Here is a 12,528-nt window from a genome sequence, read left to right on the forward strand (position 1 = left end):
GTCAGCTTCACAGTCCACAGAAGATGCGTGCCGTGTGGACATGATCTGAGTATCTATGATCCAGTGTGGTCTGTGAGGGGGTAATGGTTTGCAAGGATTACAAACTTCTCTATTTTTTACTTTTTTTTTTTTCAAAGGGAGAAAGAAAGTGTTTGACTTTCTATTTGCCTAAATTCTTCATTGTTGGACTACTGTGGTTGGCTTCCGTTACCCTAGGAATATGGCAGACGTGAGTAACTTTCTTCTGCGTGAAACCGCAGTCTTGGCGAGCATTGAACAAGGTGGGCAGACTCAGAGTTGACCGTGTTCTGTGAGCTCATCCAGAAGGGACTCTGTCACCCAGGGTTTCAAGGCTTGCTCGTGTGACTTGCGCTGAGGGTTCAGTTTTGCTTAAACAGCATGTAGAGGTATATATACATGATTCTTCTAGTCTCGGGAGGAAAAGGAAAAAGACCACGTCATTTCAGATATCTCTTTCCGAGAGGCAGAGGCTTCATTTGTAGGGATGATGCTCCATTTGGCTCCTGGCTTGCCACTGTCCCCAGATGTTTTGATTCTCTCCTTTGGTTTGTGTCTGTAAACCTTCCCATCCTTACACCAGCTCCCAGAGTTGATCTTTAATATTTCTGTCTGTCAGTAAAAAGGCACTGCACAGAACAGCCTGATTCACCCAAACAGAATTTTCTGCAGAAACTCGTTCCATCTCAGGGATATGATTTTGGAAGCTGGCACATCTCATTTCTTGGCACAATAATGGCAGGACTTAGTTCATATCCACTTCTGTCCCCGCCCACCTGTCATCTCAGTGACCAGTGTCATTTTGAAATGAGTTTCGTGGAAGTTTATATTTACCTTTCTTGCTGTCTTTCCCTGGAGGAGGGCATGGCCACCCACCCCAGTATTCTTGCCTGGAAGATCCCACGGATAGAGGAGCCTGGCGGGCTGCGGTCCATGGGGTCTCAGAGAGTCGGACACAGGCTGAGCGGCTGCGCGCATTGCTGTCTTCGGATGCTCATCTGTGTGCTGGTGTTGTGCATGCCATAGACAGGGTGCCGTGAAAGTGAAGTCGCTCAGTCGTGTCCGACTCTTCACAACCCCATGGACTGCAGCCTACCAGGCTCCTCCATCCATGGGATTTTCCAAGCAAGAGTACTGGAGTGGGGTGCCATTGAAAATCAGTCTCAAAGTTGAAATAGGATAGAGATTCTCTTAATGAAAATTACTGTACTTTACAACACTGAGGACTGTGGGCCGTTGAGTCGTGTTATACTCCTGTTCAGTAGGTAATTCGAGATTTCTCATAAACCAAGGTTTACTTTTCAAAAATCTTTTATGGTTGGTCAGTGAATAGATTATATTAGTAAGTTTTTTAAAAAGCCAAGTGAGAGAAAGTATAAAATAAACTAGTTATTAATCTATGGCTTTTTTTTTTTTTTTTTTTTTGTAACATCGTATCTTTAGAGTCAATGAATTACATGATCCAATGTACCAGTATCGAGTTGACACAGGAAATTTTCAGGTAAGGATTGTTAGTGAAACCTGCAGATTTTTTTTTTAACTGCTGTTTTAAAAAATGACTCAATTTTTTAACTTAAATTGTGCTGTTGACACAAGCTGGCTAACTGGTTATTTGACAAGGGCCATAGAAAGGTCATGGGTGGAAAACTGGGGGAAATGTGTTTGAATAGTAGGAAAAAGAAACCCTGCGTTGTCACTCCCCGTCCTTGATTTATGGTTGAAGCGCCAGGGCACAGAGGTTGTGCCGATTTCTAGGAACATTGTAGAACAGTTAAGGAAACATTTTGTTCACTTGGTTCTCTGAAGCGGAGTGGGACTGGCTTCGTGAGCCCGTGAGCCCTACAGCCCCAGGGCCTGGCCCTCCAGGTGATGCTGCGCTGTCTCAGTCCTGAAATTTTTCGCACTTTGGGAAGGTGGATTCCAGTGTCTTTATTTAACGCAAATGACAGCCAGCCCTGAGTGTGGCCTCCTCTCGAGGCCCGGGATATGTAGGTGCCTCATGGGCAGCCCATCCTGGTGCAGCTTCTGCAGTGTGGAGGTGCCTGGGGCTGAAGGGCACCCGGGCACCCGCTGGGTGGTCTGGGAGTCCTGTCCCCGGGCAGGGCGAGCCCCAGAGCTGAATCCTGACCCCAGGTGACCTTCCGGCATTTCCCCGTGCAGCTTTGCAGAGGGTGGTCAAGTCTGTGGTTCTTTGTGGAAACTGCTGTCTGAAAGGAGAGAAGTGTAGTGAATGATGATACCATGTCGAAAAGCGGTTGAGACAGACGTGTCACAGGGATTGGTGCCAGCGCTGATCCTTAACTGGACTCGGGCAGCGGAGTGCCCATAGCCTCTCCGCTCCACTGCTTGTGAGTCTGAGGAGTTCTGAAGTCGTCAGTGTGTGCCTTAGGAACAGCACATCATAACCTCTGCTCTCAAAGGATATGTGACCTTGTGAGGGAGAGAAGGCGTGGGAAATAGAGACCAGTGTTGCAGCGTGCAGGGGCCCACCAGGCGCGTCCTTGTGGACTGCAGGCCCCCGTTACTGGGGGGAGGTGGTGTCTTTTTTTGTGTTTTGTCCTCTCTCTTTGTCCTTGAATTAGCCCTGGGATGCTATCGTAGGTTTGCAGGGCGGGGTGCCCCTGGAGCTGCAGAGGAGGGGGAGGTGTCCTGGGCCAGACTGGGGAGACACTGTCCCCGGGCTGTGATGGGGCGGGGCGGACCCTTGGGGAATCTGGATGCCCCAGGAAGGCTCTCAGCTGTGTCTCCTGAGCGGTGAGGCCTCAGGGCAGCCCCTCTGGGGTGGAGACACTAAGGAAGGGGGAGGAAGGAGCTGCTCTGACACCTTGTCAGAGAAGATTCTCAGCCCTGGTGACAGATGACATTTGACACTGCTGGTCGAGTTTGTACCTTCCAGGCTACTCATTTGAAAAGACCCTGATGCCAGCAAAGATCAAAGGCAGCAGGAAAAGGGGACGACAGAGGATGAGGTGGTTGGATGGCATCACCAACTCAAAGGACATGAGTTTGAGTAAACTCCAGGAGTCGGTGATGGACAGGGAGGTCTGGTGTGCTGCGGTCCATGGGGTTGTAAAGAGTCGGACATGACTAAGCGACTGAACTGAACTGATGCTAATCTACAGTTAGGGAGTTTCTGTCTGGTACGGTCACTGCTCACTTCTCACAGGAGGACGTGGGGCAGGCAGTCCTGCCCAAGGTCACACTCCCGTCCTGCCCGAGGTCACAGGCTGGTCCTGTGCTCCGGCAAGGCTCCCCAGGCCTGCGGGTGAAGCCCATGGTCCTGGGCCATGGCCGCCGCTCCCTCCTTCCCCTTTGTCGTCTGTGCGATGGGCAGTGATGGGATCTTCCCTCAAGTTGTCGTGAGGATTGAGAGAGAGAAGGAGGGTGAAGCGCTGGGCCGGGCTCCGGCACGGCAGGGTCACCGTGGCTCTGGTCACTTGTCCCTGCCTCAGCCTGGCAGTTAGGGAGGCCAAGGGCTCGGAAGTCCTCGCAGGAAGGACAGACTGAGCAGTCTAGTCCTGTTACTAAAGGAAACCCTTGAAATCACGGGCTTCTAGGGAGATAGCTGAAGGGGCCCAGGATGGAGGCCGTGAAATCCTTTTTGTTTACAGACGAGAAAACCGAGCCCAGGCCGAAGTCACAGGCTCCGAGGAGGCAGAGGAGACCCTGTGTCTGCTGACTGTGCGGGGCAGTCCTGGCTCTGAGAAGGAAGTGCCGGGGCGGGAGGAGGGGGTTGGGGGTGTCAGAAGCAGAGGCGGCTTCACTCTCGCAGAGGTTCTGCAGAAGGCGGGGCACCACGCACCCAGCCCAGTGGGGCCTGGCCTTCATCAGCCAGCTTTGCTGTCACAGCTCCCGAGCGTAGATGAGTCGTCCTGCGTTCCCTGCCTCAGGGTCGCAGAACCTAGAGTCTTCTAGATGGTCTGGTTCAGTCCCCTCGGTCCTCAGAAGAAAACCGAGGTCCAGAGAAGCTGAGATCTGGGCCGGACCCACGTCGCGATCTTCCCGAGCAGGGCAGGGAGCCAGGCCCTCACCCCGGGGAGGGGCAAGCGGGAGCCACCACGTTTTCTGAGCACCTAGTACGTTCCGGGCCCCAGGCCCAGAGCTGCCCATGCGCCAGGGAGGCGTTTGCTCGTCTGATGAGCGGGGACCGGGGTGCGCCCCTGGGTGAGCAGGCCGCCTGTGCCGCACGAGGAGAGTCCGCATGTCCTTGTGCCGCTCGCGGCAGTGACTCTCGACTCCGGGTCCTTTTAGAAAGGCCTGGCTTTCCCACTTGTGGCGTCGGAGGGCAAGACCGCCCTTGAGACCCCATGGGCGTTCAAGGGCCCGTCTTGTTTCCTGCCAGGGAATGAAGGTTTTCTTCATGGTGGTGGCCGCCGTGTACATCTTATACCTTTTGTTCTTGATCGTGCGGGCCTGCTCCGAGCTGGGTCACATGCCTTACGTAGGTGAGTGAGTGCTGGTCGTCCACCCCTGGTGCAGGGCCGCCCGCCAGGTCGGGGAGGCGGGCACCTTCGGGCCGGGGGGAACCTCGGCAGGGCTGCCAGGGTGACTGGGCCACGTGGACAGTGCCTCAGACGAGGGCAGGAGGGAGCCCAGTGAGGGCGAAGGTCAGCTGGGGCCCCGGGGGGCCATGTGTGTGGCTGTTGGAGCTGCCTGGATCCTTCTGGAATCACACCTTCCGGGCGAGGCGGCAGGGATGGGGGTTTCCTTCTTTTTGAATCGAGGCAAGTCACCTGATCTCATAGGGTCCTGCCCCCCAGTCTGTGACAACCAACTAGTAATGGCCACGGACTCACTGGGTGCCCTTCCAGACTCGGGGAGCTGGGACAGCGTGTCTTCCTGGGCGTCAGGTACTAACAGTGGAGTCCAGATGGGAGGGCGTTTTGTTCGGAGAGTTTGGCTTTCTTTTCATCTTTAAGATCTCTGGAGTGAGTGGATTTTAATTCCAGTGTGGTGATTTAAGAAGCGTGTGTGTATTTCTCTTTCAGATCTCAGGTTAAAATTCTTGACTGCGTTGACTTTTGTCGTGCTCGTCATCAGGTAAGAAGGAGACTTTATTGCTTGAAAGAAGCAAATGTGAGTTTTTGTTCTACGCTCCCGAGTATCTTTTGTCCCCTTCTATGGGGTTAGTTTTAGGGTGCTCCTCGCCAGGTGTCCGCAGGGTCAGAGGCCCCTCCCCCGCCAGGCAGGGCCCCAGGGAGACAGGATTGTGGAAGCAGCAGGCGCAGGAGAACATGGGTCAGAGGATTAGAAGGTCAGAGGATTAGGTGCTGTGCTTGGACGGGTCTGTGAGCAGGAGTTGTTTTTGTTTGCCGTTCCTCTAGTCGGGGTCCCTGAACCTCACTTGAGTGAGGCGCGGAAGGCCGTGTCTTTGAATGAATCCCAGGTCCTTGCTCCCGAGATCGAAACCCTGAGAGAAGCGTAGTGTCTGCATTCCGCTCTCGGTTCTCGGTTATGCAAGCGGCAGAGACGTGGGCGTCAGCCCCTTCCTCTGGTGGGGGCAACTTCGGGGCTCCTCGGGGCCGGCTCCCCACCGCTGCTCTGGGTCCCAGCCGTGTGGGGTGGGGGATCCTGGAGCCCTCTGGGTTCCTTCACCGCCCTCACCAAGCCATGTGAACTCAGCCCACATTTCAAAACGAGCTGGGTTGTATTCCGCCTCTGCATTCACCTGAAGGTAGAGGTGCGTGTGTGGCTGTTGCTCGTCTCTCCTCAGCCCTCCGTGCGGCCTCACACCCAGCTCACCTCCTTCTGCACAAACTCCCCCCCACCCCCGCACATCGTCGCCCTCCGGCTGCCCCCGCCCACCGCTTGGGAGCCGTCTCCTTGGACCGACTCCCTGAAGCTCCTAGGCTTTGTGATCTTTCTTCATCTGACTTTCAAGGGGATCGGCCCGTTGGTGCAGCAGAGGTTTATGGAGCGCCTGCCCTGGTGAACAGGCAGGCAGGCTCCTTCCTTCCTGTTGCAGTGTTTATATTCCAGTGGAGGAAGGCGGTGATTTAAAAAAAACAATGAATAAAGAGCGGAAGTGCCCTAATCATTAAACAGAGGTGTGATGACAGCTGGGGGCTTGTGGCTGCTTTACCAGGGTGGGTGGGGGATCTGCCGCCTGAAGTCAGGGCCTGAAGCTCAGGCTTGGGGACAGCAGTGTGCGGGGTGGAGGATGGGAGGGCAAGGGTGGCCAGGAAGTCAGGTTGAGCCCGGGTTCCGTTCTCAGTGATGGGGGGTCTTCGCAGGGCATTCGGCCGGGAGGGAAGAGACCTGGTTTACGTTGTATTCAGCAGTCGGTCTGGCCGGAGCAGAGGTTGGACCTCGGGGAGGGGAGGTGGGCTCTGGGTACCAGGACCCTGCTGTCACGCGTGTCAGTAGAGAGGCCGTGTGCGCATGTATGCACGTGCATGTGTGTGCACACGCAAGTCTCCATGCAGAAATAATCATGACTAGAGTAAGCCGAAGTAGCAAGTTTATTGACATATGAAGCTAGTGCCGTTTCTTGGTACGTTTTTACATATTGTCCCTCCCTCCCTCCCTTCTTTTTCAGCATCGTCATCCTTTATTTAAGGTTCGGAGCACAAGTGTTACAGGACAATTTCGTAGCTGAACTGTCGACTCACTACCAGAATTATATCCTTTTCTGGGAAGATGTCAGGCACACAGCCTAGTGGAGTGGGTAGCATTTCAGGCCTCTGAGCGTCTGGAAGAGGCAAGTTACCTGTACAGCATATCCTGGGGGCTCCACGCCTGTCCCCCCGAGTGAGAGGCCCCAAGGCGGCTGCGGGGCTCAGCCGTCCCCGGGGGTCGCTCGCCAGATGGGTCAAGCCCAGGGACCCCCGCACCTGCCGCGGCTGTCCCCTTTGTGGGGCGGGGACTGGAGTGGGGCAAGTCACCATCGGAGCCTCCCTTGGGTCAGGCTGGAGCTGCCTGCCTCCCCCTGCCGAGCACTGACTCGGGTGTCCTCTCTCCCAGAGGGCATCCCTTAGCACCTCCCAGGTGTGTCCAGCTGTGGGGGACACCAGTGTCTCAGGGCAGGGCTTCTGTGATCCCGGAGGCCCCGTTGCTCGGCAGTAACCACCCCCCTTTCAGATGCATGACCAGGTCAGCTGTGCGCTCCCCTCTCTGCTCTCAGTGGTGGCATCCATCAGGGGACACTTTGGGGTTCACCCTGGATGTCTTGGGTTCTTTCTGTGGGGCCTCTTATTTACATCCTTGGAGTCAATGCATGATTGTTCATAATTCGGTAACTGAATTTCACACTAAGCTTTTATCAGATTCTCTAAAGGGTCTGTAATTCAGAAAAGACTAAGAAGCACCAGTTGGGGAGTCTTGTTTCCAGGTCTTCATTTCACCGTTGACTCACCCATACCTGTGTGGCCTTCCCACTCTTTGTGTGTGACTTGATGGTAGCAGGTCCCGCCGTGGATAGGAGGGGGCACAGCTCACCTGGGGGTTCCAGGTGCCCCGGGAAGGTTACCGTGACCTCTGGCTGGACCTGCCCTGTGGCACCCTGAGGTCTGGGCATGGACCCCCGAGGGCCTAGCTGGTTGGGGGCGGGGCCGGCTAACAGCAAAGAAACCGTGTCCGGGCCTGCTGCTTCCCTTGACCGCTGTCACCAGCTGAATTCTTGTCTTTCTACGGCTTGTTGAACTTTTACCTCTACACTTTGGCCTTTGTGTACTCGCCCTCGAAGAATGCCCTGTATGGTAAGCTGCCCCCTGACCCCCTGCCCACCTCCCCTTGGCAGGGGCACCGTGACTGCAGAACCTGCTCTGGAGCAGGGAGACCAGGTGGGCACTCACAGTGAGCCCCGAGCTGCAGGTGGAGCCCAGCAAGTTCTGTGTCATTACAGCCCCTCATGCAAGAACCGAGCGTGTCGGTGGGCCCCGACACGAGCATCATGACGCTCCCCCCGCCCGGTGCCCTGAAATGATCTGTAGAACATGAGCACCCCGACCATCAAAAGAAAGCCCTATGTACCCCCAGCCCACCTCCCCAAGGACCAAACCAAAAAGCAAACCCAGCAGCCCTCCCGCCCCCGGATGAGAAGGGGGCAAGCTCTCTGGAACCCGGGCAGCACTTGGTGCGCCCCGGCTACAGGCTGTCCGTGGAGGAGTTCCCAGTACGTGCCCAAGGCCCTGGCGGCATGCGGTACTCCCATCCGCGGTGACAGATTGGGACCAGGGGCTAGCTCAGGCCCCAGGTAGGAGGGTGGCCTGGCTCTCATGAGGACCTGGGGGATTCCAGGGTGTGGGGCAGCTGGCTCGCAGTCTCCTCCAGGGGGCTCAGCGCCCCCCAGGCTCCCACCAAGCCTCCCCACACTGTCCTGGCCTGTAGGTGAGCACACACCCGCCAGGACTCAGAACCACCTGTCCAGCTGACACCGGCCGTAACCGGTGGAGGCAGGGACAGGAATCCAGCTCTCTCCGACCCTCATCCTCTTCCTAGGACAGCGCTTGGCCTCTCCGGGCTAATGACAGGACAATGCTTGTTGGTTTTCAGAGTCGCAGCTGAAGGACAACCCCGCCTTCTCCATGCTCAACGACTCGGACGACGACGTGATCTACGGGTAAGTCCCGTCTCTGCTAAAGGCTCTCTGTTCCGCGGAAAGCCCTCAGCCTGCCTCTGCGCGTTCACCAAGGAGGCTGGCGAGCCTTCTGAGGCGCTGTTCACGGTATCGGCCCTTTCGGTCCACCCAGGCGTGTCTGCGACCCCTGGCTCAGGAGGGGCCGCGTGCCTTCCTGCTGGGCATCTGCACGCGTGGTTCTGGGCGGCAGGCCCTGGCGGTCGAGGGGCTGGAGGAGGGGGAGGCGTGGAGAGGAGAAGTCCGCGCTGTCGGAGCCCAGGGTATCAGAGGTCTCTTCCGTGACAGGAGTGACTATGAAGAGATGCCCCTGCAGAACGGCCAGGCCATCCGGGCCCAGTACAAGGAGGGCTCCGAGAGCGACTGAGGCCTGGCCGCCTGCCCCTGCGAGCGCGCCCCCGCCTGCCTTCCCCGGACCCGGACCCGTCTGACGCGCAGAGACACCCTGGTCCTCATTCGTTTACACATGTTTGAAAGGAAAACCAAAACTGAGGGCTAATTTAAATGTTGGGCCTAAATTTACCGTCACACTGACGGCATTTATTTGGGAAGAGAGGCCCTGACAAAAAGTTTTAGCCAAATCATTTTTTCAGAGATTCCAGATGATGAGAGACAAGCTATTTTCAATGGTAAGAAAGAAATCATTCCTGTTCTTAGTAGAGAGAATTACGTGCTTTAAAAAAAAAGTTTGCTGATTTTGAGTTCCCGGAAAGCCTTTGTGAATGTGGCCCGCAGCATGGTGGTGTTCCCTCCTTGCTTCCTTTCTCCCCTACCCCGTGGCACCAGTTGTCGACCCTTCACAGGGAAGCCCATTTCTGAGGCTGCCCCAGAAGGGCGGTCCTTCCCCGCTGAGCAGCCGGGGCTCCAGATGACCACGCATCTCCACTTCGGGTCACCGGGGTCAGTTGCTATGAGACGTCTACGCAAGGGCTGTTGAGGGGGAGAGGGAGGCTGGGTCTTCAAGGTGAAGACTGCCACCAAAGCAGAGCCAGGGTCTCGGGAGTTCTGAGGAGGGTTCGACAGGGTTCCTTAAGGATGGACAGGTCGTCAGCTCCAGTTGACAGGGAAGGGTCTAACTGTCACGAGTCTTCTAGAGGCCTGTGAGCCTTACGTCATGAATATGGATGAGGCCCCTGTGGTTGGGGTGGGGAGGAGGGTACCCATGAAATTCCAGTGAGCAGTAGCAGCTCTGTTAAGGACGATACTCCTGTAAAGCTTTTTTTTTTTTTTTTTTTTCAATAAAAGCTAAACAAGTGACTGGTAACAATACTACAGATTCGTTATTGCCAAAAAGCTCTTCAGCTTCACATTTGGAAACTAGGTGCAAGAAGGTAACACATTTTTAGATGGTTTATGGAAGAACATCTTTGGGGAGAAGGTAACTTGTGGGGAATCATTCCTGCCTCGTGAGCTTCACACGGTCGTCAGGTAAATGGGTGAACTGCTCTGCATAAGTGCCATCTGGAGCTGCTGAACCCAGGAGAAGGCCCTGGAGACCCCCAGCTCCTTTCTGTCAAGGCCAAGTGTGGGAGGTGGAGCTGTCTCCTTTGCCTTTCCTCTGGCATGCACACTCATCTCTTGAACGGTTCACCTGTGAGCACTGCAGACATCCTGAGGCGTGCCATCTGGGCAAACACAACAGGTAGGGACGTGATTGTTCCACCCTGCAAACAGCGCCTCCCCTTTCTCCATCTATGCATCGACTCTCCAGCTACCACGCAGAGCTCAAAGGCACATTCCTCTTCAGGTAGTGCTGGGGCCTTAGAGAGCTTCCTGAAAGACTATTTATTATGACTTCGTACTTTTCTTCTTAATTTAACGTACCTTTAATATGGATTCCATTTATATTTGTTTTTAAAACCCTGTAAATAAGAAAGTTTGAATTCAAACAGTTGTGTTGTTGCAAGGGTAGTTCAAGTTTACTGGTTTTTACATCTGCAATGATGTGATTCCTTTTTTTTGATTCTGTATATTCAGAGGTATTGAAAACATTTTCTGTTACCAAATTTACTTCTATTAAGACTCATATAAGTAATTTTATGTCAACTGATGAAAAGTTACTTGTGCTGATTAATGTATTCTAGTATGTTACAGTTTACAAGTTTTAATCGTTATAACTGTCCATAATTTGGAACGCTTTTACCAGTAATTGTAAAGTATCTGAGGCATTTAGCTGTACACATTTAGGCATTTTTACAACTTATCCTTGTCCTGTAGTGTAACTGTTAACTGATGATTGATCTTCGTACGTTGATTCTTGATAGCATCAGGTCAGTGAAATGAAAAATAAGGGAGTATTTATTAACTTTCTGTAACTAGATTGGAAACAAGGAAGTTATAAAAGAAAGTACTTTAGGGGGAAATGGTTCTTAATAATCATGCATTTTCAATTTATCTTCTCTGGTGTATCATATATGTCAACATATTACATCTTCCATGTAAAAATGTGCTTAAAGTATATAGCATTTAGCATGTGCCATAGGTACTAGGTTATAACACTAAAGTCTACCAGCAACCTTAGATGGTAGCAGGAAAATTATTATTTTTTGGTCTTGGAGGGTTATAAGAGTTCTATAAACTCAACTTAAAAATCCAAAGGGCTGACTTTAGTTCTTCCATGGTAACGGCGTGAATAACATCATCTTGGGGATAATTTTTTATACTGGTCTAGTCTGGGGAACCTGGAAGATGACCACAGGCCTTTCAGTTTCCCTAGAGAGAGCTTCATTATCCATGAGGATAAAGGTCCGCTTGATTTATTATTAAATCATTAAAGCAGCGCAGTGATGCAGTTTTCTCTCTTAAGCCCCATTTGAAAGGCTAAAGAAGGGGATATATAAAATAGATTCAAGGTTTGTAAGATTGTTCCTGTACATAATTACAGATTGCAGTAAAAGTTCAGATTCAGTATGTAAAACCAGCTTGCTAAATGGGCAGGTTACAGGACAAACGTCACCAGCCTCAAGTACTCTGTGAACTGTTTACTCAAGGTAAAGTGAATGTTCGGTATGTTGTGACGTGGTCAGTAGCTTATTTCCTGGAATCCTCTTCACAGGGAAAAACACTGAAGCTTAGAGAAGGGGTGATGAAAAGGGACATCTCGTTGAGGACTGGATGTAGGACACAAGAATGTAACACCAGACTGTGAAACACAGAAGGATTTTCTGCTACTGAAAACTGCCTTTTTACAAAAGGACTGTAAATGTTTGTAAAGTAAAACAACTCTAAATCTTAGGCTCAATGGAAAAGCTAAAGCTGAATATTAGACCTTGGAAGTGCGTCAGCGAGCACACTACCCCGGGTCACAGAATGATCACTGTAATCAGAAGTCAATAAACGTTTATTTACGGCAGATTCACACTGTGGGAGTGGCTTCATTGAGATTGCGTTTCTCTACAATGGTTTTTCTTCAAGTCATGTGAATCTTTAGCTTTTTACTACCATTCTGGTGGATGTTACTACACTGTTAATATTTGATCCTGTTTATGTACAGTGGCTTCCTCTTTGCGTGTGGCGTTAAGGTGACCATTTAGGCACTTTAGAGACGAGAGCAGGGCTTTTTCCAGTTCAGCAGGTGATGCAGAGGTGTGTCTGTTGTCGTGTAAACGTGGTCCTGGAGGAGCCCTGAAGGCCAGGTAAGACCAGGGTTTGGGCCCCCCTCCTCACTTAACTCGGATATAACTTTAAATCAGATAACCTCCCAACACCTTTTCTGACTCCTTAACGGGCTAATTATTGTGGACACAAAATGAGCCACTGTGAAAACAGTGCGTAAGCAGTAAAGTACTAAAACACGTTTGTTGTGATTGCTACTGAACAACTGATGAGTACAAGCTGCTGTGTTGCGGGTCAGGTTTGGGCCACGAGTGTGGCTTCCAGTCCTTTGGCTAAAAGAACGTCCAGCTTGCCCACTTCCTGCCCCTGAAGCTCCAGAA

General features: G+C 52.6%; 1 protein-coding gene across 4 annotated transcripts in view; it reads left to right on the plus strand.

Annotated features, from left to right (window-relative positions):
- TMEM181 (transmembrane protein 181) overlaps positions 1–11,953 on the plus strand; it is a 63,414-nt gene extending 51,461 nt beyond the window's left edge. For 3 of the 4 annotated variants that reach the window (XM_055536119.1, XM_055536121.1, XM_055536120.1), the window contains exons 10-17: positions 138–229; positions 1,462–1,519; positions 4,361–4,463; positions 5,007–5,058; positions 6,557–6,639; positions 7,626–7,715; positions 8,512–8,578; positions 8,882–11,953. In XM_055536119.1, the coding sequence (XP_055392094.1) occupies positions 138–229; positions 1,462–1,519; positions 4,361–4,463; positions 5,007–5,058; positions 6,557–6,639; positions 7,626–7,715; positions 8,512–8,578; positions 8,882–8,960 (624 nt within the window). In that variant the 3' untranslated portion in view covers positions 8,961–11,953. The remainder of the gene's footprint in view (positions 1–137; positions 230–1,461; positions 1,520–4,360; positions 4,464–5,006; positions 5,059–6,556; positions 6,640–7,625; positions 7,716–8,511; positions 8,579–8,881) is intronic. The other variant, XR_008698444.1, reaches the window with a different exon arrangement.
- Positions 11,954–12,528: the final 575 nt, after the last annotated feature.

Source organism: Bubalus kerabau, chromosome 9 (assembly GCF_029407905.1).
Source record: "Bubalus kerabau isolate K-KA32 ecotype Philippines breed swamp buffalo chromosome 9, PCC_UOA_SB_1v2, whole genome shotgun sequence".
Taxonomy (NCBI): Eukaryota; Metazoa; Chordata; class Mammalia; order Artiodactyla; family Bovidae; genus Bubalus; species Bubalus kerabau.